The sequence below is a fragment of the Lipomyces japonicus genome (assembly GCF_038497905.1).
Source record: "Lipomyces japonicus strain CBS 7319 unplaced genomic scaffold V1514scaffold_18, whole genome shotgun sequence".
NCBI lineage: Eukaryota > Fungi > Ascomycota > Lipomycetes > Lipomycetales > Lipomycetaceae > Lipomyces > Lipomyces japonicus.
In genome coordinates, this window is record NW_027117830.1 from 59,040 (window position 1) to 82,249 (window position 23,210).

Genomic DNA, 23,210 nt, shown 5'->3' on the forward strand with positions numbered 1-23,210 from the left:
TGGGTTTGGTTTTTTATGTTTTTTTGGCATTGTATTGTATTGTATTGATTGTATTATATTGTATTGATTGTATGGTATGGAATGGTATAGTATGGTATGGTATTTGTGTTGCATTCTATTGTATTTTTTGTTGTTCATATTTGGTCTGTGTTCGATTATGTTTGTAGGCATTGGGCATAAGTGGTAGCATCAGAAATTCAATCATTTTTTTCAATTGAATATTTGTATACTGCTTAATGGGTAATTTAAATTAAACTTAACTATCAACGCGCGAACGCGCTGACTTGGGAACGCGATTTTTTTCAATTTGGACGCGTCGCGTTCGTTAAATTACTTTACGACTTTGCCAGCCCCCCTTTCCGCCCCTGGCTGGTCATATATCCCACTACTAAACTCTTTATTTTATTTTATTTTTTTTTTTTTGACAGTTTTGAATTTCAATATATACAATTTAGTTTTTTGGCAAAGAAATATATATACACAAAACAAGAAAAAAAAAAGAAAAAAAAAAAAAGGAGAAAAGATAATCGTTGGTGCATTTCGAATGACTGGCTTGCAGCAGAAAGCGCATCCGGTGATGCATACGTTCATTCACGCCAGGACAAGCTCGCCGCAAAGTGATTTGAGTAATAGTCCTTCAAATTTGTTGGTAGAACCAGAAAGAGGTAGTTTGTGTTCTCCGAATCGAAAGTCAAAGAAAAAAGTCAATTTTATAGATTCACCTGTGCTAGTACCGGATTTACAACCACTTTCATCCCCACGGCATAATGAAACATCCAGTCCGGCCAAAAAATCAATTTTAAAATCTCGACCTGCGCCGATTGATCTCTCGTCAGATGACGGTCCACAATTTTCATTAGATCTATCAACATATGCATCGTTTTCTCAATTGCTTCACAGCGTGATCTCGGCACTGTCCATGAACGATTCATTAACTAAGATGGACGCATACCTAACTTTAAATAATGCTGTTCGGCAGACCACATCGATTGCAGATGCAAACTTGTTACGAGACGTGTTACCGATTTTGCTCAGGCATATTCAGCGTGACATTTTGTTTCCGAACGATGTCATTGAAGGTTGCGAGTCTCGGGTTTCCACTCAGGCATTGAAATTGTTCAGCTTGCTATCGTCATCCGACATGTTTGTTGAAATGATTGATTGCAACATTGCAGATTTGATTTTAAATATCAGTGTTGATGCTATCGAATCAGCAACAGTTAAAAAAGTATGTTGAACTGGCAAAGGCTGATTTTTTTTTGTTCTAACAATGAAAAAATTGACATAGAGTAATTTTGTTAATCATCTTATTTTCTTATCAATGCAACTATTCCCGTATCCACGCATCTTTACTGAGAAACAGGCAAGGCGAATATTAGCAGTTGTTTTGAAGACCAAGACCAAGTCCAAATCAATCGAAGCGTCATGTTGCAGAATGCTTGAACATTTGGTTTGCCAGTGCAAGAGCTTAATGCTTGAAACCGCTAGAGATTGGTTACCTCGATGTTTGCTTAACAGCTTTGATGACAGCCTTGGTCCTCCTGCGGCATTAGAAACATTGAAAACTGCAAGTCACAAGTTTTTCGGCCTGCGAGAATTTAGTTGGATCGTTTGTGAAGTGCTTGATTCGCGAGAATCATCTGGTCATGCAACGCTTGCTGAACGTTGTTTTAAACAGGTTGAACGACTGTTTGAGAATAAACATGAAAGTCAGTTGTTGGATATATGGGAAGTCCTGGTTGTTCTTTTGATGTCCATGCCAAAGGGCAACAGCGGATTAGGCCAATTGGACAAATGGCAGTACTATGGTCAATTACTTGAGATTGCACGCTTATGCTTAAACTCATCAGACGTGTCCATTCGGTCGTCGGCAATATTGATCTGGCAACGGTTGGCTTACGTGTGGATTACTTTTTCTGCCGTAACTTCTGAAGATGCTAATATTCGATTAGTACTAAAGCGACGAATAATTATTTTGGAAGCAGTGTTTAGGTTTTTCAGGCAGAACCAGGTCGAGACTGTGAATTCATTGGTAGATCTTTTCACCAAATGTGTATATCTGTCATTAACTCCGATTTCAAAGGTCCACGTCGTGAAGCAATGCGATTTTGTATGGCAACACTTGGTTATCCCAGTTTTGCAAGAAAAATGCTTGCAATGGACTCATACGTATTCTATCGCAGCCAAAATCGTGAACTTGTTGTTGCAACCACAGACCAAAAAGTTGGAACTTAATTCGGCTCATGACGTTTGCTTTTCTTCGATTCCGATTGCAAGCATGCCCAAGCTTGATGCCAAATGGATTCGGCAAAGGTCTAACACCGTTTTATCAACACTTTTAAAATTTTTCAAGGCCGCTTCAGTAGCTGAAGAAGAAAATTTGTGCATTTCAATTTGGACCTCGTACTTGCGAGTTATTATTTCGCTTTCGCAAAGAGAGGTTCATCCATCGGTTGATACGATGATAGCTATAAATGAGATTTGCCGGTTTCTCACATTACTATCCAAATTACCAAAAGTTAATCCACTAATTCTGAAAACGGCTTTATGGTTGCATATTTCAATGATTGAACGTTCTACAATTGATGAAGCCATATATCGAAAAAGCGAGCGTTCAAAGAATATCCAAACGTTGTCATCATCTTTATTATCGTCATCGCCGCCGCCATCATTCAGATTAGAAAATGAGAATCAGACTAGTAGTGGGCAATGCGACATTTTTGTTCATGTTGATAGCATTAAAGTCCTTTTGACTGCTACTGGTATTCGGAAGCTTGATGCAGACAAGTATCGCACGGCGTTGCATAGTGCTATTACAACATTTCCTGTTCAGTTTAATTTGATGAAACATGATTTTATTCTGGATACTATTTTATGCCTGGATGAAATTAGAAAAGAAAATCAAGAAAATGAGCAGCCCGAGAATCTAGAGTTTTTATCAAAATCCGAAATGGGCTCAATCAGTTTTGAAGTTCTTAGTTCGGCATTAATGAATTGTGACTTTGATCATGCGTCTAAACCGGAAGTCTTTGTCAACGTTTTAATTTCAGGTTATAGATTTGGAACTGATAAAATCATGTTTGAACTAATTCAAAACATTATTGAACGAGCAAGTAATCATGCTACAATACTTTCCAGGTTCATGACAAGGATAGTAATGATGGAGTCAGTCGAAGAAGTCTCTTCGCCGGCAGATGGTTTTGCTAAAATCACATTATTAACGAAATCGTTCCCGAGTCATGATACCCAGTTTGCGCTTTTAAAAATACTTTTTCAAGTTGCAATTGGATTTTGTATTCAGCAAGGGCCGGCGTCTAATTCTGAAATTTATAACAAAATATTAACATTACTGGAGCAATCAGCAGATGACAATTTGTTTGAACTTTGGAACGAGCATCTCAACAACATTCTGGAAAGCTATGAAAAATCTGTCAAGGCCAAGGATTTATCATCATCTCTGGTAAGTGGGAACTGTTGCTGTTTGTCAAGATTTTTTTTTAAGCTAACATGAATGTCAAAGTTTTGCAATTTCTTGCAATCGTTGGTGAACTTTATACTGATTCAGTCTCGAAAGCCTGCATTGCTCGTTCCGTATTTTTCATTGGCAAATCTAATCTTAAATTGTGGTTCAATAAGCCCGACAGGAAAGGCATCCAATCCTGGCAGTATCAATAGCGTTGTTCCGGCTTTTGTCCAAAATAATGCAATTTCGCTGGCAAAAAAATCAAATGAATTGACTGATCAGGCTAAGAAGAAGGTTAAGAAAGATGGCGTGCACGATTACCATTTCACGCCAGTTATTGGTAAACCAAGTCTTGATCGATCGAGTGAATCAGAAATTTCAATCCTACCTTCACAAAATGACTTTTCTGAGATTAGTGATTCAATTTCAGATAGTGTGAACGATCAAGGATCAATAGAAACGAAGTCTTGTTCGAGATTAGGAATGCCTGTTCAGCAAGTACCCGAAAACTATGGTGGATTGTCAATTGTTCCAAAATCGTTTAATTCGCTTCGGGTAGCTAAAAATCATTCCAGATCTCAGAATAAAGGCGGATTGGAGAAAACCTTACCAGAGCAAAATCAATCCAATGTCATGCCAGATTGTTCTGTTTCTGTCATACGTGGCTCCGCATGGTGTTCAACCATTATTGATGAAGACAATGATGTTTTGAATTCGGATCCATCACAGGAGTCCCAACAAACTGATGCCGATTCGATTTCTGGCAGCAACTCAACACAGGAAACGGAAATCGACACGTCGTTATTTAACAGTGTTGAAGATTTGAAGTCAACGGTTGAGAAACCAGAATTGATTGAAATTACTAAACCTGTGACAATCGATCAGGCACAAGATGGTTCCCAGATGGAATTAAATTCTGATATTACAGAACTATTGAATTCATGGGGACCAGAAATTACTGATGCTGTTAAAATTGAAAATTCAGACACCCAGATTGATGAAGTACCTGTACCCGATGTTCGAAAAGATATTGTGTCACAAGAGCAAGCTGAAGTTGTTATTCCTTCATCTCAATCGTCAGATATTGATTCTACTGAGTCCAACACAGAAATACGCATGGAAATGCAAATACTAACTTCTTCTTCCCAACAAAAGTGGACGGGCGGGCGAGTGTTCAAGAAACGCAAGGTACCGCGATCAACTCAAGTCATTGATAACAAGCCTAAGCTGGTAGAACCACCAGTAAATGATTCATTATTAAGCGAAGAATGTACCATGACGTTGACAGATGCGGATGAATCTCAGGAGAATGACTTGTCGACAGGATTTATAACGGAAGAAGTCAGTAATGATGCATCTTGCAGTTACATGGAAGAATCTAGTACCATTTTAGATGGGCCAGGCAATTCGAAAAGGCGCAAGGATAGGGTACTTCGTGATTGCATTGTTGTTAGCACCGAAGAAATGAACCTGGATGAGCGACCGGCAATATCATTTAATGATGGCCCGACTCGTTTGAACTTGAAACGAACCAAGAAATCTCAAGTATTGTCATCGACCAAAAAAAGAAAAACGGACGAGAAATGTTCTGTGGCCGGTATGTACAACATTGATATGTTTTTTTTTGGCGAATTGGAAAAGAAATTTTATTGACAAATAATTTTAATAGATGATTTGGAGACACCGACAAAACCACCAAGAAAACGCAACAGGCATAGACGGCACCAGCCTATCAATGCTGGTTCAAAAGTTACCAATGATGGAATTAAAGACATTGAAAGATTGGAAGAAGACGTGGTTAAAGCCAATAATAGTTCATCATCATTTGGTTCGACAGTTGGAAGGTATCGTGAATCCTCTTGTTTGAATGGTATTTATCATTTTGTTCCTTTCTTGATTAAATCTTGATGACACGATTTTTTCAAGGCAAAGCGATCTCGACAATATTTGAAAAAAAATCTAACATTTTTTTTTTATTTTTTAGATTCTTCAAAGGACTCAGATCAATCGTCAACGTCTTTGCCAGGGACGAATAATAATAGTAGTAATGACAATGAGAAGAACATGGAACCGGTAGGCATGCAAGGCAGTGTTACAAAATATGCGACTGAAGGAGTTATGAAGCAAGTCAAAAAATTAAAATTGAGCTTTGCAACTTCGGTCAGTGACATAACACAAGATCAACGAACAGAATTGCAAGGCACACTGCTTGCCATGCTCTTGATGCTTCAACCAGGTTATAAGCAAGCATAAATTTTTTTTTTTTTTTTTTTGTATAGACGTTATTTTTTGTTCAGCAAAAAGGCATATTAATGACTAATTTAATGTGGTGTTATAAGGGTTTTGGTTTTGGCTTTGGCATGATAATGGTATTTTAGTTTTTTGTGAAATATAGAAACTGGTTTTTTTTCGGTTACTTCTCGCGCGTAAATCAATAATTAAATTCGGGGGGTCGCGTAGTAGCCGGCGTAGCAAGTACTTCTAGAATCTCTTTCATACGAGAAAGGTTGGTTCATATTATTAGTTGCAGTTTTTTTTTTTAGGCATGCAAAAGCCTGCTTTTCGATTAGGAGAAAATGTCTCGAACCTGAAATCGTTACCAAAAGGCATATCAACATTGCTTTCGGTTCCATTGATCGTGTCAACAACGGACGGCCGACAGTTTTGTGGCACGTTAGTCACTACTGATAACGTATGTCTTTTTTTTTTTTTTTTTCTGGAGAAATTATTTATATTAACAAAATATTTTAGGAACAGAACATTATTTTGAGCGATGTTGTGGAAGTATTACCACTTGGTCATCTATCTAGACGGTCAAGCAAGCAAGGAGGGTACCGGTTTGTCGGCCTGATTGTCGTTCCTGGCCAGAATATTGTGAGAATTGAAGCTGAAAGAAATGCCTTGAGTTTTCGAGTTTCACAGGATAGTAATAAAAGCCCATGGGACCAAATCATTTAAATGCGATTAGGAGGGGGGAACTGCATCGTTTACGGCGTTTTTTGTTTTGTGTTTAATGTCAATATATATATATGACTTACCGTGTAAGCGCATTTTGGAAAAAGAAAAAAAAGTTATTTTTTTTAAAAAAAATGGTAGTTTAACCATGATCGTAAATCCAATTTCATACTATATACAAAGCTTGTTTCTGTCTTACATATTTTGCATTCATTGCAAGAAACATGCTGTCATGCAAACGTGCTGCTAATTTTCGTTTTTTTTTTTTTCATTTTTTTGTTTTTTAACCTTGTCTTTGCTTATGTTTTTGATTCTTTTTGCATCTGACCAAGAGTCTACCTTTGCGGCGAACCGTCTTTAAAATAAATTCTTGTCAGTAAATCATTCTCACAAAGTCCACCAAACACACACACACAAAAAAAAAAAAAATAAATAAATAAATTCAATCTTACATAACAATGTTCGCACAGTTTCTTTACTGAAGATCTAACCTTGATGCCTCTGGATGAGATTGAATTGTCAAACACCTGGTTCAACCGTTGAAAACCTGACCCAGACATGTTACTCTGGATTTCTGCAGCCCATGATAAACTGGGCACAACACTCCGTCTGAAAAGCGTACTGACTGCCCTTGAAGTTCTCAATATATGAGACAACATGGTGACGGTAAGTGGGTTATGGATCTTGCAGGGGATAAACTAAAACGACAAGTCTAACGGAACTCGAAATTGGCCCTTCGAGAAACCCGAGTTTGCAATACAAGCAGGGTAAATTGGTTTACGTAACAAAATTGTTTACGTAAAGTGGAACGAATTTGAAAACTGATTAAAATAGTAGAACAAAACATGTAATTATTTATATATATTAAAATGAACGAGGCTGAACTTCTTTATTTGAACCTAATTCACAATCGAGCCTTTATAACTTCAGTAGCCTGCCATGACTCTCCAGGAGCCAATTTAGTCCACTTGCTAACACTTCCAGCTTCAACGCAAATCAAACTTTGGAATCCGGTATCGGGCTTAAAGTCAGCCAAGTTCTTGGATGTATTCACCCATGGATTCCAAACCACTGCAATGACTAAGTTAGAAAACTGTTTGCTATTTAAAAAAAATAAAAATAAAATGGCGCAGTAGGGGGGAAGAGGATGGGAAATAATTTTTTTTTTTTTTTTTACTTACCAACGTCGTCAAGGTTGGTCCGCGTAATGTCAAAAATTGGCTTTTGATCTGACAAAATCGCGACATCTTGGTCAACATTCTCATATACCCTGTCGACTTCGGACTGAATCGTTACCAACGAATTGGGCTCAACGTAATCAGTCTTTGAAACCTTGTCCTTCACGGCAACACCGGTGAGACCGGAAACGGCAACCTTATCAACATCAGGAATCTTAAAATATGTGTGAAACAATGTTTGAAAATCCCATTCGACCTTGTCACTATTTTCAACCCTCAACGACGTGGTCAACGTGTCATTGTCAAGTGCGATCGTGTAGATCAACGTGAAATCAAAATCCCACGCCTTTCGCAACGACTCGGTCACGTTTTCAGGTCCGAGACCGAATTGAACGGTCAATGGGTTTGAAATGGTTTGTCCCAAAAATTCCCACTACAATAAAACAGGTGGTTAGTTTTAGATTGAAAGAAAATAAATAGATGGATAAATAAAAGACAAGTTAGCAAAGGAAAAACACATACGGTGGACAATCTGGCAAAACCATGCTGCGGAAGCGTAGACGTAGGACCTTCAGTTGCCTTTCCAAAAACCTGCATTGTCATCAATATTAATATTTTTTTTTAAAAAAAAAACACCCCCAAGCCGATGCATTTCAGTGTTGTTTCTTCAATAGATTGACTCACCGGGAAAACTAATGGGATTCCGCCTCGCACTGCCTTGGAACCGTCGAGAATTGCGCCTCTATTAGAATAACGTGCCGTTCCTGTTTAGTCAAAAAAAAAAAAAAAAAAAAAATCTCGGCACACCAATCAACCATGGGCATTCTCGTTCGTATTGTACTTACTCGGACAGCCAAAGCTGCTCGGCTCCGTTGACCTTCCAGGACAGCACATTGGCACCATGCAGCAAGATCCTGACCGACGTTTCCTGATTGGCCGGGTGAATCAATGTGATTTCTGTGTCGGACTGTTCGATCGGCATGGTTGAAAATAGGCGGAACTTGGCTAGCTTGTTACAGGTAAGTAATTGCGACTTGAGCAAGGTCGATGGTCGTAACAAAGTGCGCATGCTGCCTCCGGTTGTTGCCGCGGGGTCGACAATACAGCAAAAATGCACGGATCACATTCACGCTCACAACACGTACTTTCTCCACAATTATAAAAAGTTCAAGGACAAATAAAAATTATACAAGGATATTAAAAGAAAACCCAACTAAAAAAACAAAACAAAAAGTATCGCCTTTAAATTACCAATGGCACCAGACTCCCATCAAACTTCCCATAACATACATCAACCTTGCTCCATTGCGAACTCTTAACCGTGGCAGCATTATTCCTTCCTGCCACCACATCTGCCATGGCCAGCCTGGACTTGGCAATCACTTTTGTCCTCTTGTGTGACCAGAAAACTTCGACCTTGGTTACCAAACATTGATTGTCAACCTCAGTAGTGGTAATATAATGACTTGATAACCGGGATGCTTCTCGCTCGAACTCATCATGCGCGTGCCATATTCTTGAAATCTCAGAAATGGCATTGCAAATATTGGCTTGGCCGCTTGCGGCTTCTTTGGCGCACTCGACAAAAAAAGTATCAACCTAAAAATATCGATTAGTCCTTTTCAAAAATTATCAATAAAAAAATCAAGTACTCACTGTTGAAGAATTGCTATTTTTAAGCAATACATTCGCTATTGACACCGGCTCCAGGCAGATTTCAGCCATCAATTGGTCACTCAATGAAAGATTCAAGAAATTATTTTTAATCTTTTCAATCTTCCATCCAGTAAGAGTTTGTAGAGTTTGAAGAATTTCTGCACAATTACCCATATTAGAACTGCTAATTTTAAAAATGCATCAAGTATAACATACCTTTGTTCACCAAAATTTCTGATGAATCCACGCTCTTATTTTCTTCAATTAATCTTTCAGCGTTTGTGATATCATTTTTGGTTGATTCAATCGATAAAGTTGAATTTTGAATCGATCGTTCTGTTAAAGATTGTTCTTGCAAAAGTCCTGATTTGACAGCTTCCTTATCGGCCGTTTCCTGCTCAAATAAACGCACGCGTTCACGAACAGCAGCCAATTCTTCCTTATTACAATCATTAACCTCTGATCGTCGTTGCCTGAGCGCTTCAAGGTTTGATTTTAACTCTGCATGCCGGCTGGAGATGTCCTGCAGTGATGGAGCCAGGTCTTGTTCAAAACGAGTAAGGCTTTGCAAATCTGCTTGCAGGCTGGTCAAGTTTTTAGATAATCCTGACATGACACCGTCCAAAAGTTTGGACCTCCATTCGTACCACACACCCTTGGACTTTAACCTGGCAAAATTTTTAATGGTCTTGAACTGCGCACAAAAAGCTGCTTGCTGATCGATTGAAGACGATAAGTACTGCTTAAAAAGTAAAGGATTTTCTTCCGTTGTCTCCGCTTCGAGTCGACTAAACAATTCATCTCCTTCCTCTATATTTTTTCGGAGTTCCCTGCAACTAAACTCGAATAGTTCCAACATGGGGCAATGCAAAAGTTTAGACTGCACGGTATCGGCAAACGTCGGCTCTGAAATAACATCCGCCGCCTGAATAAATGTCGTGTTTCTTCTTTTCGTATTCAGTCCTTCCAAAAATTGCACTGAAGCCATACGAAGAAATTCATTCAACGAAATTGGCTCATAATTATCATTGTCCTCAAGATTTTTATTCTCGATTAAACCTTGCGAAGCAAGAGGCACTTTTGATTCCGTAAGTATTGTAGGACCAGCAAGCGGAAGCATTACTGGGATATCAGCCAACAAGCGCACATTCTTGTGAGCAGCTAATTTTGTCGGTGATTGATGAGACTGAACTGGCTTCAACGGCGAATAAACTTTGGCCAAAGCAGCTTGTTCTTCCACACGAAGAGATTCGGCCACCGCTGCTGCTGCCACCGCCGTGGCAGACTTCGATGTGCTATTCCGGGGCTTAATGAGAGTGCGTGCCATTTTTCTGGGCGTCAAGCTTTGAATTTTTTTTTGCAGGCTGTTTGAATTCACGCTCATCAACGTGGTTTGAATATCATTTTTTAATTTATGGCCCTCAGGAGTTCCGATACTAATTTTTGTGCCTTCAAACTCGGGCACGATCGCACCTCCTTCTAGTAAACTTCGCCTTCTCTTCTTTAACACATCTGAAGATCTTGGTGATGCCTTGTGACGAATGCGAGATTCAGATTGAATCATGTTGCGAATGCTTGTTACAGCTGAGGGCTTTGTTGGCGTTTCTGGTAAGTTTCCATCTGATGGCAATGTTGCTGGCACTGTTGGTGCTGTCTTAATTATTTGTTGTTTGACTTTTCCTGGAGAGCTACCGTCAACTGATGTAAGTTTTGAATCAACGTTGCCAAACGGGTCAAAATTATTTGCTATTTCCATTTGTTGTTCATTTTTGCCCGATTTTTCCTCTGGATTAAGAGAAGAATTAATAAATCCAACAGCAGTAGTAAAGTCCATGGATACCCCGGTGTCATCGTTATTATCATTTTCATCTTGCAAGCCAAACTCAATCGTGCCCATGGCTCGCGTAACATCCATGGTGACTCCGGTATCATCGTCATCTGTAAATCCGGTCTGGATAGTGCCAATGGCTTTAGTAACATCCATGGTGATATTATCATCTTCATGGTAATCATTGTTGTGCGAACCAGGCTGGATCATACCTATGGCACGTGTAACATCCATGGCAAGATCAGTATCATCATCTTGGACTTCGGTCTGGATTGTTCCCACGGCTCTAGTGACATCCATGGTTACATTGTCATCATCGTCGTCATCATCATCATAACTTGGTCCATTCTGTATGCTTCCAATTGCACGAGTAACATCCATTCCAATCGTCTCATCTGCGGCCGCAACACTATCGTCATAATTATTGTTCCTCTGGATCAAGCTGAAAGCTTGTGTAATCTCCATCGTCTGCTCTTCTTGGTCATCATTGTCGTCATCAATTCGACCAACCGCACGCGTAACGTCCATAGTGATTGAGGAATCTTCATCGTCTTGGGACTTCACACTATTTATTGTAGCAACACTTCCCAAAGGCATATTAATATTCATCGGTAGTGTTTGCCTCTCCGCTTGTTCGTATCGCGAACTTTGGGTTCGCAACGGCGAAAAAAATGATTTTGTTGCCCTATCTGGCGAAATCGCAGCAGAAACAGCATGAGGTTGGCTGTTAGAAACAAACACGTCTTCAAATACGTCAGTGGCATCTTCCATCTCTTCGTCGTCTTCATCAACATCAACATCAACATCAACATCATCGTAGTCGTCACCGTCACCGTCACCGTCATCGTCATCGTCATCGCCGTCATCGCCGTCGTCGTCATCTTCATCACTGGATAATGCTGCTCCGTGAATTTCAGGCGAATCGTCCAGGGCATGAGAGCCGCGCGGAGACGACGAAGGTAATGAAAAGCCTACCCTTCCGGTTCCCTGAGATCGCGGAGTTGTAGCTTCTGAAGCCACAGATGACGACTGCGTATCCTCGTGGTCAAGGTTGAACGTACTAGACGAAATCGGTGTCAACCAAGCCACTTTATATATATATATAATACCTCACTAAATCTAAAATAAATAGTGTGATACTTACTGCAATGTAGCCTCGGGAGCAAAACTAACACGCCGACTCAACGTCTTAGGTTTGACCACGCGTTGCTCGGATTCTTGCTTAAGTGCCACCTGCATGACACCAATGACGGTATGATTATCATCATTAGCTGAGTATGGCTTTAAAATCCCTTTCGGTGCCTATTTTGAAGCCTGTTAGTTAAACAGGAAACAAAAAAGTTTTTTATTATTGGTTTTTGATCCGTCCATTGACATATCAGGAACACGTTGTTTCTGTCTTCGTACCTCAATCCGACGCCTGCGAGCAATCGGCATAGTAAAGTCGTCTTTGCCGCCTAAGCTTTTTGACCTTTTTCTAGGATGCAAATTTGGCTCATTGCCGATAAACAACTGGTTCAGAAAATTCTCTTTGTTCGAAGCATCGTCACCTTGTTGTTGTTGTTGTTGTTGTTGTTGTTGTTGTTGTTGTCGGCCAAGCGTGGCAGCCAGCGATTGCCGCCGGCGAGGCGATTTCCGCGGCGACAGGAACATTTTATTTTTATTCTTCACACCAGGTACCGACCTATTTGATGTAAAATTCGCTGCTGGGTAAATATCAACGTGACTGAAAGCCGGAGGTTAGCCCTGTCGCTGCAGCAACGGAAACGGTCCAAAACAAGCAAAAAAACAAACAAACGCGCACGTGCAGCTTAAAACGTTACCCTGCCACTAAATGGCTGTTGCCCTAACATAGGGTTTGATTGCAGTTGGGGGTGCGCGGTGGCAGCTTCTGTGAGCCGAAAACAGAAAACGCAGTCACACAGCAAGAAATGCTTGATCGGGTCTGCTCTGACGCTTCGTTGCTCACGGCGCATCTTGTTGGGCTAATCCCAAATCGCAACAGTTCCACCTTACCGACAATCCATCGATAATCCCATACAACCCCACGTCAAAATGGCCACCGAATTGACTGTCCAGTCCGAGCGTGCTTTCCAGAAGGTATTTTTGATTTCTGTTGCAGAACAATGTGGATCCGGAACAGCGAACGGGTTGGGCTAATCGTGCGTTATGAATTATAGCAACCCCACATCTTCCTCAATGCGAAGACCAAGGGAAAGAAGTCTACCAAGCGTTGGTACAAGGAAGTTGGCTTGGGTTTCAAGACTCCCAAGGAGGCCAAGGAGGGACATTACATTGGTACGGATTCAGAACATTTTCAAGCAATCATTAGTGGCAGAATGTTAACTGGGTGTTTTTTTTTCTTTGATTATAGACAAGAAGTGCCCATTCGTTGGTCTCGTTTCCATCCGTGGCCGTATCTTGACCGGTACCGTTGTTTCCACCAAGATGCACCGTACCATCATTATCAGACGGGATTACCTCCACTACGTATGTGATTCCATTTTAAAAAAGTCATTTGAAGCAAATTGAATAGAAGCTTAGGACTAACACAAATTACAAACAGATCCCCAAGTACAACAGATACGAGAAGAGACACAAGAACGTTGCTGCTCATCTTTCACCCGCTTTCAGAGTTTCCGAGGGTGATGTTGTTACCGTTGGACAGTGCAGACCCATTTCTAAGGTGAGATAGATAGTCAACGTAAAGAAAAAAGTTTTTGTTTTATTATTGTAATTGCTAACGAATGTACCTGTGTATAATATAGACCGTCAGATTCAACGTTCTCCGTGTCGTCAGCTCTGAAGGTGGCAAGAAGCAGTTCAACAAGTTCTAGACGATCCAATAAAAAAGTTCCATGGGGTTTTGTTTTGAATGCAAGCATTTTGACAATATGAGTTTTTTTTTCTTACTGTACATTGTAATAAAAATATAATGGGGTTTTCACTATGCCAATAAAATGAAAAGAAATTAAAAAACGAATTTATTATATATTATTTGATTGCCAAAAACCTGTTACTTCTATATATTTATTTTCTTTGCTCTTTTTTGCGGAGAACCTTCCAACGGCACAAACTTAATGGTTTTATTATTATACCTTTTTTTTTTTGCCAGAGTTAGCATGTTATCGCAAATATTTATAAAACATTCTCATACCCATAATCAATAAACAGTTCTTCACCCTTCTTGATCCGACGTTTGGCAAAGAAAGCGATCCGGTGAGTGCCATTCACCAGGATCACGCGAGCCACACAGTTCGGGCTCGTCCGTGAATGATTCATAAACCGCAACTTGTTGCCAGCTCGGGTCGCGTCCACGCATTGATCTGGTTACGGCGTTTAAAACAAAAATAAACATCTTATCAGCAACAATTCTAAAAAATGTATTGGTCGGTTTCAGTTTTACCTTTTGTAACTTCAAACAGAAACGATACGCCTCTTTTGTCGTAAATTTTACTATAAGTGAGAACATTGTGTTAGTGGAAAAGTGCCGTACAGGTTCAAGTAAAGTTTTGCTCACCCTCGTCGCTCGGCTTCATTCTGTGATATAAGTTCACCCTTGTATTCCTAAAATAAACAGAAGAAAATAAAAGAAAAGAACGTGTTAAACTGTAAGAAAAAAAAAAATTCGCCCGCAAAATAAAAGAACGAGACGTACGCCTAAAAACTCATCTTGCTTAATGTCTTCACCAAGGAAAAGCCCCCACCCGGCAATCTTGCTGGGCCCGGCAATCACGCGCTTGCCAAGTCCTTGTTGCAACACGACATTTTTGCAATACTTGTGATCCATGGTGTTGTTCCGATTACTTGGTTCCAAAACTTGATCTGCACCACACGACCGGCACAGGTCCGGATCGCATTCTCGGTTCCATTTAAAACATTCGCATGAACTGGTCCGGCACCGGCTCGCCGTGCATTTGCAACCACGCCATCGACGCGGGCACGTCTTGCCACAGGCGCAAGATTTTTCGCAAACCACGTTGCTGGCCACGCATGTGCACGTGGAGTCACAAGGGCCAGCGTGCATGCATGGCGAAACGTTGCCCCTGCGTAGGTGATTGCCGCTTAGCGAACAATCATCCGGATAACTTAGTGCTGACTTGCGCTTGCGCTTGTTAAGAATTTGCGAATTGTACGACTCGGCAAATGCAATATTGAAAGTCTTTGTCATCGTAGGCGTGGTTGCATGGTCGGGCGTGAGTTGTAATTCTACCAGCTTGTCATGAATCTGGTTATACCGCAAAATTAGTCAATTTTGTTTTAATTTTTTAAAAAAAAAAAAAAAATAGATGCGGCAACCCACTTCATGGCATGGCTTATCAACCATTGTGGTCAACATGCAGGCAGTGCGAGGGTTAACCTTCATAACTTGGCCAGTCATTTGCAACAACTGCACATCATCATTAGTCCACTCTGACTTGCTTGGCTTCTTGGTCTCCTTCTACATGATCATATTAGTAAAGCCGGGTTTCTGTATTTTTAAAAAATATTACCTTGATTTTGTGGTTTAAAAAACATGACTCGGAGCAAGCCGAGTCCCGGGGCAAAACCTGCTCAGCTGCGGTGGTCAAGTTTGACGTATCATGATCAACCAAAGGTGCAGGTTTGAACGTGCCGTCTGCTTCAATGGCCATGTAATTCGATTCAGCACTGTGCCAGGGGCATTCATGCATAAAGCAAAGCGGACACATTAACGATGAATATGAGTCAAATTTGTATGTTTGAGAATGGTTTAAACTTCGCAAGCTAACTTGAAGTTAACGTATGAAAAAAAAGTCTTATTTTCTTCCTACCTCGATTTTTTATTTTCAATTAGTCTGCCAACCGGGAATCTAATTAAATTAGTACAACCACAAAGAAAAAGCAAAATAAATAAATAAAAAAATAAATTCATACGTGGCAAGAACATCCCATGCGCTAACTTTGGTGATTTGCTTAAACGTTTTGCAAAAAAATTCAACCTTGGCAAGCAATCCAGCCTGGGTTAATCGAGTCACGAACGGTTGCAACATGACCCGTTTGGTTTGTTCAATTTCAAATACATCCTTATCATTTTTTGACTTTGATGTATCATTTGCATGAGTTGGCAGGATTAACTTTTGCAAAGACGGTGATAATGAGTTGACATGGTTAAAGAAAAAAGATACCAATTGAGTTCTGGTAATGCCGATTTTCGAAATTAGCTTGAAAAACCCGGTCGACATAAACTTGGCACCTTTAAAAACAAAATTGTTAGAAAATATATATAAAATATTATAAATTCCATGTCCGTACGTTCTTGTTGCAATATGAATTCATGAATCCCGGTCCTGTCTTCAAAAATTTCTTCCAAGTTCAATCCGAGCTCTTCACCATTCTCACCAAAATAAGGCAAGTAATGTAAAAACTCGTCATCATCAACATGCACGCCGATTGTCAATGGCGTGTAATCCTTATACAATGGTAATGGTTGCGCGTGAGGAAACGAAGCGTCATGATGCTTCACCATTCGTTGTCGTTTAGGCTTGGATAGAGATCTATGGTACGTCTGAATTTTGCATGCGTACATTCATGTCAGTCAGTTACCGTGTATACAATGCAACATCAGCTAGGAACTTTTTTTTTTTTTAATACATCGATTGAGAACTTCAGCGGCCCTGCCAAATTCTTTTCTTCCGGGTTTAGAGTAAACTCGCTCAGGCTGATTGCTGATTTTGTCCATAATTTTTTTTTCGTTGAATTTTTCTTTCGTTTCCGCTTAAAAATTTCCTAAATATATTTATTACGTGCACGCATTGAACAAAAAACCCATTAGCCAACCGGGGGATAAGTAGTACGCATTTGATGAAAATCCTACCGAGATGACAAACTCATGATGTCGTTGCAAACGAATTAAGTGATCAGTGATCTCTCGTTTGATCAACCCCCGATCTATAGCATCATTACCCATCGTTCAACAATAGTTAGTTTGTCTTCCTTGTTGGCTCCCTCAAACCCGCACAAATAGCGAGTAGCAAAGGCAAGTCAATGTTTACTGTTGCAATTCGACAGATTTAAGGTTTATATGTTACCCTGCTTTAGGGGCCTGCAGAGGCAACAATGGCTTACATACAAAGTGCCATACAAATTCTCTTCGAACTGCTGTCATTAAGAAACTCATAAAAATGACAATTAAGATATATTCCGCCTCTACTACGGCTCCGGTGAACATTGCTGTATGTATAATTACATTATTTTTTTTTTTTTTAGTTGGATAAAGAATAGTATTAACCTGCCCGTGGTGGCATTGTTAGACCCTGAAGTACTGGGGCAAGCGCGACACGAGGCTTAACCTGCCTACGAACTCGTCCATAAGCGTGACCTTGTCCCAAGATGACCTGCGCACGTTAACTACGGCAGCTGCATCATCAAGCTTTGAAACCGACAAGTTATGGCTTAACGGAATTGAAGAATCCGTGCACACGCCGCGCCTGTCGGCATGTCTTGCCGAGTTGCGTCAACTGCGTCGCCAGCACGAGCAAGTGCATGCCGAACTGGCACCACTTAGTCAATATCATTTGCACATTGTGTCTGAAAACAATTTCCCTACTGCAGCCGGTTTGGCATCTTCAGCAGCCGGATTTGCCGCGCTAGTGCGTGCCGTGGCTGACCTGTTTGAATTGCCACAGTCGGCTGAGGAACTGTCCCGTATCGCGCGTCAAGGTTCCGGGTCCGCATGTCGGTCATTGCTAGGTGGCTACGTGGCTTGGGATAAAGGTGATGCTGCGGACGGATCGGATTCGGTGGCCAGGCAGGTAGCCACCAAGCAGCATTGGCCTGACCTGCGTGCTGCCGTGCTGGTGATATCCGATGCCAAAAAGGAAACGTCGTCCACGGCCGGCATGCAAGTCACGGTGGCCACGTCGACCTTATTCCAACACCGAGTTGACGTGGTCGTGCCTGCCCGGTTCGAACAAATGTCGGCTGCCATCGTGGCCAAGGATTTCGAAACGTTTGGCAAGCTAACGATCGCGGATTCAAACCAATTCCATGCCGTGTGCCTGGATTCATCGCCACCGATTTTTTATTTAAATGATTATTCCAGGCGTGCGATTGCCATTATCGAACGACTTAACGCAATTTACGGCCGCATCGTGGCTGCCTACACGTTTGATGCCGGTCCAAACGCCGTGTTGTATTACCAACAAAAGGACGAGGCCATCGTACTCGGCTTGTTGAAGGAAGCATTACCCGATATCAATGGCTGGAAGCCATCGACCGCAAACATCATTCCTTCGTTCCCGGAGGGAATTCCAAAGTCATTGCTCGATGGCCTGCAGGCCGGTGTCAGTCGCATCATCTTGACCTCAGTTGGAGACGAGCCCCAGCCAACCAGCAAATCACTGATCGGCACGGATGGCTTGCCAAAGTAATTTGTAAACTACTTCATATAATATTCTTTTTTATTTATTTATTTATTTATTTATTTATTTATATTTGCTATCTTACATGTAATACAAAAACAACAAATTAAAATTTACAACCCATTAATCATAATCTAAAATATACAATTTTTCAAACTCGTGCACGGTCGGGGTTGGCAATTCAGGTACCAGGTATAGATTTCCGTCGTCATCAAACCGTTGCCGGTCACGTTCCGAGATTGTGAAAACTTCAGTCACGCACGATTTCAATAAAGCAATAAGGTCCACGTATTGTCGTTGCACCTGAACCGCCCGTTCGCGCATGCTCCTGCGGGACAGGGCTTCCACCAGTCGCCTGGCTTCGTTCCTGGTCTCGTTAACCCTGTCAATCAACCGATTGATTGAATTCACTAAATATTCTTCCTCATACACGCTGCCTTTCTTGCCTCGTGCTCGCTTGCGTTCTTCCCTACGCCGGTTCTTGGCCGTACGCCGGGTGGCACCCGTGCCTGCCGTGCCGCTGGTCTTGCCCGTGTACCGCGTGAACACGGACGCCGACGTCGAAATCTCTGACGGTGCTATGGATACGTTATCAGGAATGTCGATACCGTTTGTGGATTGATCCCGGTCAGTATCGTAGTAAAATGCCACCGGATCGGCAGCTTTCTTGACTCGCAATTCCCGCAGCCGGCTAATCTGGGCTTCCAATTGCGACCGGCAATCTGACAAGAGCTCGGTTATTTGATTGAAGCCATCCACAACAGCCGGGTCAATAATTTCGGTCAACAACCTGGGTTCATTATGCAGGAGTGCCTTGCGGATGGCTTCCGAGTAATAAAATCCTTTGCACAGCGTGCGGATCGATTCCTTAACGTCAAACCGATATTGCTGGTGAATGGTTGCCGCATCCCTAAAATTGCGGACCTGAACTAAAGATTCTGCAAGGTTGCCAGCAATCTCGTGCACTTCGTCATGCGACTTGTGGCTTAAGCTGCAAACCGCAAACGCTTCGCGCCAATTCGTACCCAACACGTAGGATTCCAACGCGTCGTCATACGCGCCCAGCGTCTCGTAGGCCAATCCGGCATCCTTGAATTGATTGTTGGCTTTCAAATAATGAGCGTATAATTTGAGAATCGCGTACTGCTTAACTGGTTCATACTTAAAAATTGACAACGCATTGCGGTACAATTCGTGATCAACCACGAATCTTTCAACTTCTGAAAACACTTCATGACCTTGTTCGTCATACTTGAGTTCGCACAAATGCGTCAGTGCTTTCGCGTATCGGCCCAGGTGTGAATCAAGCAAGAACCTGCGTCGCAAGGGGACCTGCTTTTGCAAGTTCTCTAAAAAGGGCAGATACTCGCGCGGATCCTTTTGTGATTGCCGGGCCAGTAGCAACGCCAATCTAAGGTCGTAAAGTCCCAAGGCAGCATCGTAAAGCTTGTTCACATCCTGCAAAAAACAAATGTGCTCGACTGCGGATGTGAGCTTATCCTGGTCCATAAAAGTTGCAATTAAGATGAGCGCAGCTTCCACATCTGGTGGCTGCTTGCATACATGAGCTGTAATTATTGATTGTGTGTGCGTGGTGGTGTATGATTTAATCAGAACGTTGAGAATGGCGTCGCAAACTTGATTGACCTTGTTATCGTCCGATGGTGATAGAGACGATGACGACACGTTAAGCTTTCCCAGTGCTGAAGGAAGAGTTTCTTTGTAGATTGTCTTTGTAACATCAGAATTGCTATGTCACGTTAGTACAATAATAAAAAAATAAAAAAAAGAGAGCATGGATGTGATGCAACGTACGTCAAGTTTGACAGGAACAAATCAAGGTACTCGACCGAAGACAATTGGGACACAAACAATTCTACGTTCTGCATAAACACTTCCGGAGCGTAGTCGTAAAGAATGTCGAGATTAATCCTGTGCACGCGGCACGACTTGAACGCATCCTGGTACTCCCGGTTATCGATATGTCGGCGCACACCGTCGAGCACGAGAATGCGCGGGAAAATTGTTTCCAAGTTGCCTCGCGGTGCCTGCAACACTACGGATAGTTTTGTCGGAATAACTGCAACCAGTTTGGAGCCTCGTTCGATAGCCCGGCATCGCTCATCCCCAGCTGCGGCGTCATCATCGGATGGCACAGATAAAACATCACCCTCGGCATCAGTTTGCAAGTGAATAAACCTAAGAGATTGCGTAGTTGTGAATACCAGATGCGTGTCGGTCACGAGAAAAGATGTGCACGCGACCGCGACGCGCTGCGAGTTGCAGTACAATCTACCGGCAGCTGTCAGTCCAAACGTGAACGTTTGACCGGACACGCTCTTTACTGCCGCAATACTCAGGCATCTCTCCGGTAACGCCAACAGTGACTCGACGCTAATTTCGTGTTCCTTCATGTTGTTGTTGTTGTTGATAATAATCTGTTCTATCTGACCGGTTGCCAATTCAACCACGAGTGCGGCATTGTCGTTGCAGGCCGTGATGGCTACAGCGGCGGGTGTGAAAGTTTGCGAATGCAGCGGGACTGCGGGATCAGTCGCCAGCAGATCAAACAAAACCACGCTCGACGACGCTGTGGTGTCGAGGTTGTCGAACACGACAGCAACAACAGTTCGGGTGATGTATTGGACTTGTCTGGGATTGGATAGTTCAAACTGGGCCAGACTAATCGATGCCACCGGTTCCAACGATGGCCAAGCTGCGACTTCAAGCAACTTTGTTTGTAATGCGGCAATAGAAATGGGCCCGACCGCGATAGCCACCGGCGCAGACGACACGGTCAGGTCCTTAAATGACATGGGCGGCGGCGTATTTGCGGTTGCCAGAGGTGTAAGCTTGACGGTTGTGCCATCAGCCACGGCAGTTAGGCCAGCAGTGGAGCCAGAAGAACTTGCGGCGAACACGGTGGGTGTGAATTCTAGGTATTCGACCGAATCAGCCTCATTGGCAGCAGCAATCATGGTTAGTGGCCGGTCTGGGTGCCACCTAATAAATGACAGCTCATTGTTTTCAAACAAGGGCAGGTGCTGCTTGAGATACCAGTAATAGTTGTTAACGGTCCAGAGCTGGACCGCATTCGGGAGGACGACCGCCAGAACGGATGAGTCCTGGTTCCATGCCAAATCGAGCACGGCCGAGTCAGCGGGCAAGCGAAGCGAAAATTCACCCCTGCGTAAGCCATTGCGCTCAAAAAAAACCACTTGCAAGCTTTCTGACGTTCGCTGCAGGCCGGTAATCAAATTACCCGACGGTCGCCAGGACAGAAAGCTCTCGAGCCCGTTGACCGGCTCGGACACGGAATCAAGCGTACCATCACGGGCATAAACGCGAATACTTCTCCGGGTATGATCATCGTGATTATCAATCTTATCGATCGAGTTGACGGCAAAGAACTTGCCGTCGCCGCGCCAGGAGATGCGCACGCGGCTGTCGTCGGCGTGCGATAGTTTGCCAGCGTCAACCACGATAGGTACAGTAGGATCACGCAGCGCAGCCGCTTTTGCACCTTTGCCTTCAAACTGAGTTTTCTTGCTGCCCCAGCCGGCAGACACTTGCGTGGCAGCCGCGGAGGCATGGTCGGCAGTAGTAATTGCTGTTTCAGTTAGAAATTCAATGTCGCGAGATAACAATACCAACGCCGGCGCCGCCGTGGCCAATACAAGAATTTCCTCATCTGGACTCCAACTGGCGGTCGTGATCTCGTGCGTGGGGTCGATTGATCCGGACAGGGCCACGCTGCCGGATGCGCCGTCGACCGTGAAGATGTCGCCTTGGGCCAACACGATCACGCATTGGTCGGCGTCAGCAAAATAACGGGCAGATCTGACAATTGCACCTGGTGGCAGGTCCCAAGCGGCCAAAATCTCAGGTTCCGGCCGGGCTGGGTCGAGTTTAATAACTTCAATCGATGAGGAATCTTCTTCGCCGCCGTCGTTGACGAACGCACACACCAGGCTGCCGCCGACAGTGTCGAATGAAACATCAGCCAGACAGGTCGGTAATGGCAAGCTCACGCGAGCGCGCTGGACTGCGAGCAGACTGCGCATGATATTAGGAGAGGTAAGGTGTGAGAATGGGGGATTTAGAAGTCTTCGCTTCGTACTTTCAAAAAACAAAAAAAAAATAAACGATTAGGGATGAGCCGCACAATAGATTGAAAAGGGATAATGCGATGCCGTCATTGCTATGTGGATTTGCTCAAGCACAAAATATCAGAGATGTCGAATGAATGGTACATGCAAATGTAAATATTTTAATATAGTTGGTTGCATTAAAAGAAGACATGTGAAAACGTCTGATAGATAGTGTATACGATATAATTAAGCTGCTTGCTGACTATCTCGTGGGGCTTGTTCAGTCTTGAAGTTGGCCATCTTGTAGCCTCTACTGCAGCGAGACTGCATGCCAGTCAGGAGATCATAAAACAAACAGTCAAGCATAATATATCCAAAGCATCTAATGATCGAAAGAGCGGGTCAGGTGTGCTGTCAAGCGTGTTGGTTGAAACATGGACGCCAGCCGTGTCACCCTAACCACGAAATGCCCGGTTTCTGCGGTTTTCAGCTGCCCAGTCTCGGTTCAATGAATGAATAAAATGAATGAATGAAGAATGCTTTGATGACATGACCACGACTGACTTTTATTATTCGGCACGTTCGCCGTTGCCATCCCATTCATTGCCTCTACATGCAATCCATGCACATTGCATGCGACCGTAATTAGATTCTACG

The 23,210-nt window shown here is 42.6% G+C and overlaps 10 protein-coding genes across 10 annotated transcripts; 4 read left to right on the forward strand and 6 right to left on the reverse strand.

Annotated features, from left to right (window-relative positions):
* Window positions 1–372: 372 nt before the first annotated feature.
* V1514DRAFT_330509 (Rap1-interacting factor 1 N terminal-domain-containing protein) lies at window positions 373–5,879 on the forward strand. Its single transcript, XM_066927508.1, has 5 exons — window positions 373–1,228; window positions 1,289–3,460; window positions 3,521–5,060; window positions 5,133–5,307; window positions 5,448–5,879. Exons 1-5 carry the CDS (start codon window positions 545–547, stop codon window positions 5,497–5,499), a joined length of 4,623 nt encoding a protein of 1,540 aa, XP_066783476.1. The 5' UTR covers window positions 373–544; the 3' UTR covers window positions 5,500–5,879.
* V1514DRAFT_330513 (uncharacterized protein) lies at window positions 5,857–6,533 on the forward strand. Its single transcript, XM_066927509.1, has 2 exons — window positions 5,857–6,155; window positions 6,215–6,533. The coding sequence occupies exons 1-2, from the start codon at window positions 6,009–6,011 to the stop codon at window positions 6,419–6,421; spliced, it is 354 nt and encodes a 117-aa protein (XP_066783477.1). The 5' UTR covers window positions 5,857–6,008; the 3' UTR covers window positions 6,422–6,533.
* Window position 6,534: 1 nt separating this feature from the next.
* Window positions 6,535–7,200, reverse strand: V1514DRAFT_330514 (mitochondrial 54S ribosomal protein bL36m). Its single transcript, XM_066927510.1, has 2 exons — window positions 6,871–7,200; window positions 6,535–6,773 (listed from the first exon to the last, which is right to left on the reverse strand). Exons 1-2 carry the CDS (start codon window positions 7,075–7,077, stop codon window positions 6,702–6,704), a joined length of 279 nt encoding a protein of 92 aa, XP_066783478.1. The 5' UTR covers window positions 7,078–7,200; the 3' UTR covers window positions 6,535–6,701.
* Window positions 7,201–7,249: 49 nt separating this feature from the next.
* On the reverse strand, window positions 7,250–8,638 carry V1514DRAFT_330518 (galactose mutarotase-like domain-containing protein). The gene is made up of 5 exons (XM_066927511.1): window positions 8,442–8,638; window positions 8,281–8,338; window positions 8,119–8,187; window positions 7,600–8,029; window positions 7,250–7,489 (listed from the first exon to the last, which is right to left on the reverse strand). Exons 1-5 carry the CDS (start codon window positions 8,576–8,578, stop codon window positions 7,323–7,325), a joined length of 861 nt encoding a protein of 286 aa, XP_066783479.1. The 5' UTR covers window positions 8,579–8,638; the 3' UTR covers window positions 7,250–7,322.
* Window positions 8,547–11,995, reverse strand: V1514DRAFT_54244 (Spc7 kinetochore protein-domain-containing protein). The gene is made up of 4 exons (XM_066930058.1): window positions 9,469–11,995; window positions 9,253–9,410; window positions 8,887–9,195; window positions 8,547–8,836 (listed from the first exon to the last, which is right to left on the reverse strand). Exons 1-4 carry the CDS (start codon window positions 11,849–11,851, stop codon window positions 8,810–8,812), a joined length of 2,877 nt encoding a protein of 958 aa, XP_066783480.1. The 5' UTR covers window positions 11,852–11,995; the 3' UTR covers window positions 8,547–8,809.
* On the reverse strand, window positions 11,996–12,873 carry V1514DRAFT_54243 (uncharacterized protein). Its single transcript, XM_066930057.1, has 3 exons — window positions 12,488–12,873; window positions 12,221–12,382; window positions 11,996–12,140 (listed from the first exon to the last, which is right to left on the reverse strand). The coding sequence occupies exons 1-2, from the start codon at window positions 12,731–12,733 to the stop codon at window positions 12,221–12,223; spliced, it is 408 nt and encodes a 135-aa protein (XP_066783481.1). The 5' UTR covers window positions 12,734–12,873; the 3' UTR covers window positions 11,996–12,140.
* Window positions 12,874–13,064: 191 nt separating this feature from the next.
* V1514DRAFT_330526 (40S ribosomal protein uS17) lies at window positions 13,065–14,061 on the forward strand. The gene is made up of 5 exons (XM_066927512.1): window positions 13,065–13,180; window positions 13,261–13,378; window positions 13,455–13,570; window positions 13,647–13,766; window positions 13,849–14,061. The coding sequence occupies exons 1-5, from the start codon at window positions 13,136–13,138 to the stop codon at window positions 13,915–13,917; spliced, it is 468 nt and encodes a 155-aa protein (XP_066783482.1). The 5' UTR covers window positions 13,065–13,135; the 3' UTR covers window positions 13,918–14,061.
* Window positions 14,047–17,067, reverse strand: V1514DRAFT_330535 (uncharacterized protein). Its single transcript, XM_066927513.1, has 12 exons — window positions 16,917–17,067; window positions 16,694–16,828; window positions 16,355–16,607; window positions 15,977–16,295; window positions 15,874–15,912; window positions 15,574–15,826; window positions 15,384–15,521; window positions 14,739–15,308; window positions 14,601–14,647; window positions 14,487–14,536; window positions 14,238–14,406; window positions 14,047–14,178 (listed from the first exon to the last, which is right to left on the reverse strand). Exons 1-12 carry the CDS (start codon window positions 17,007–17,009, stop codon window positions 14,103–14,105), a joined length of 2,142 nt encoding a protein of 713 aa, XP_066783483.1. The 5' UTR covers window positions 17,010–17,067; the 3' UTR covers window positions 14,047–14,102.
* A 132-nt stretch (window positions 17,068–17,199) lies between these two features.
* On the forward strand, window positions 17,200–18,584 carry V1514DRAFT_330539 (GHMP kinase). The gene is made up of 2 exons (XM_066927514.1): window positions 17,200–17,274; window positions 17,353–18,584. The coding sequence occupies exons 1-2, from the start codon at window positions 17,224–17,226 to the stop codon at window positions 18,469–18,471; spliced, it is 1,170 nt and encodes a 389-aa protein (XP_066783484.1). The 5' UTR covers window positions 17,200–17,223; the 3' UTR covers window positions 18,472–18,584.
* A 1-nt stretch (window position 18,585) lies between these two features.
* Window positions 18,586–22,526, reverse strand: V1514DRAFT_342611 (IKI3 family-domain-containing protein; the record flags this gene model as incomplete). The annotated part of the gene is made up of 2 exons (XM_066929114.1): window positions 18,586–20,212; window positions 20,278–22,526. The coding sequence occupies 2 exons, from the start codon at window positions 22,524–22,526 to the stop codon at window positions 18,586–18,588; spliced, it is 3,876 nt and encodes a 1,291-aa protein (XP_066783485.1).
* Between the last annotated feature and the right edge of the window lie 684 nt (window positions 22,527–23,210).

What these genes read in the sequence shown, in the direction of transcription:
- V1514DRAFT_330509 (XM_066927508.1), top strand. Translation starts at nt 545, where the DNA reads ATGACTGGCTTGCAGCAGAAAGCGCATCCGGTGATGCATACGTTCATT. An exon ending in CGAGAAATGTTCTGTGGCCG is followed by an intron (nt 5,061 to 5,132) that starts GTATGTACAACA and finishes TAATTTTAATAG; the next exon opens with ATGATTTGGAGACACCGACA. An exon ending in TTTGGTTCGACAGTTGGAAG is followed by an intron (nt 5,308 to 5,447) that starts GTATCGTGAATC and finishes TTTATTTTTTAG; the next exon opens with ATTCTTCAAAGGACTCAGAT.
- V1514DRAFT_330513 (XM_066927509.1), top strand. Translation starts at nt 6,009, where the DNA reads ATGCAAAAGCCTGCTTTTCGATTAGGAGAAAATGTCTCGAACCTGAAA. An exon ending in CGTTAGTCACTACTGATAAC is followed by an intron (nt 6,156 to 6,214) that starts GTATGTCTTTTT and finishes AAAATATTTTAG; the next exon opens with GAACAGAACATTATTTTGAG.
- V1514DRAFT_330514 (XM_066927510.1), bottom strand. Translation starts at nt 7,077, where the DNA reads ATGTTGTCTCATATATTGAGAACTTCAAGGGCAGTCAGTACGCTTTTC. An exon ending in AACTGTGCGAACATTGTTAT is followed by an intron (nt 6,774 to 6,870) that starts GTAAGATTGAAT and finishes TTTATTTTAAAG; the next exon opens with ACGGTTCGCCGCAAAGGTAG.
- V1514DRAFT_330518 (XM_066927511.1), bottom strand. Translation starts at nt 8,578, where the DNA reads ATGCCGATCGAACAGTCCGACACAGAAATCACATTGATTCACCCGGCC. An exon ending in GAGCAGCTTTGGCTGTCCGA is followed by an intron (nt 8,339 to 8,441) that starts GTAAGTACAATA and finishes TTATTCTAATAG; the next exon opens with AGGCGCAATTCTCGACGGTT. An exon ending in GTTTTGCCAGATTGTCCACC is followed by an intron (nt 8,030 to 8,118) that starts GTATGTGTTTTT and finishes GTTTTATTGTAG; the next exon opens with TGGGAATTTTTGGGACAAAC.
- V1514DRAFT_54244 (XM_066930058.1), bottom strand. Translation starts at nt 11,851, where the DNA reads ATGGAAGATGCCACTGACGTATTTGAAGACGTGTTTGTTTCTAACAGC. An exon ending in AGAAATTTTGGTGAACAAAG is followed by an intron (nt 9,411 to 9,468) that starts GTATGTTATACT and finishes GTAATTGTGCAG; the next exon opens with AAATTCTTCAAACTCTACAA. An exon ending in CGCAATGGAGCAAGGTTGAT is followed by an intron (nt 8,837 to 8,886) that starts GTATGTTATGGG and finishes GGTAATTTAAAG; the next exon opens with GCGATACTTTTTGTTTTGTT.
- V1514DRAFT_54243 (XM_066930057.1), bottom strand. Translation starts at nt 12,733, where the DNA reads ATGTTCCTGTCGCCGCGGAAATCGCCTCGCCGGCGGCAATCGCTGGCT. An exon ending in CTCGCAGGCGTCGGATTGAG is followed by an intron (nt 12,383 to 12,487) that starts GTACGAAGACAG and finishes GCTTCAAAATAG; the next exon opens with GCACCGAAAGGGATTTTAAA.
- V1514DRAFT_330526 (XM_066927512.1), top strand. Translation starts at nt 13,136, where the DNA reads ATGGCCACCGAATTGACTGTCCAGTCCGAGCGTGCTTTCCAGAAG. An exon ending in GACGGGATTACCTCCACTAC is followed by an intron (nt 13,571 to 13,646) that starts GTATGTGATTCC and finishes AATTACAAACAG; the next exon opens with ATCCCCAAGTACAACAGATA. An exon ending in AGTGCAGACCCATTTCTAAG is followed by an intron (nt 13,767 to 13,848) that starts GTGAGATAGATA and finishes TGTATAATATAG; the next exon opens with ACCGTCAGATTCAACGTTCT.
- V1514DRAFT_330535 (XM_066927513.1), bottom strand. Translation starts at nt 17,009, where the DNA reads ATGGGTAATGATGCTATAGATCGGGGGTTGATCAAACGAGAGATCACT. An exon ending in ATCATGAGTTTGTCATCTCG is followed by an intron (nt 16,829 to 16,916) that starts GTAGGATTTTCA and finishes AAATATATTTAG; the next exon opens with GAAATTTTTAAGCGGAAACG. An exon ending in ATTGAAAATAAAAAATCGAG is followed by an intron (nt 15,827 to 15,873) that starts GTAGGAAGAAAA and finishes ACTTCAAGTTAG; the next exon opens with CTTGCGAAGTTTAAACCATT.
- V1514DRAFT_330539 (XM_066927514.1), top strand. Translation starts at nt 17,224, where the DNA reads ATGACAATTAAGATATATTCCGCCTCTACTACGGCTCCGGTGAACATT. An exon ending in CGGCTCCGGTGAACATTGCT is followed by an intron (nt 17,275 to 17,352) that starts GTATGTATAATT and finishes TGGCATTGTTAG; the next exon opens with ACCCTGAAGTACTGGGGCAA.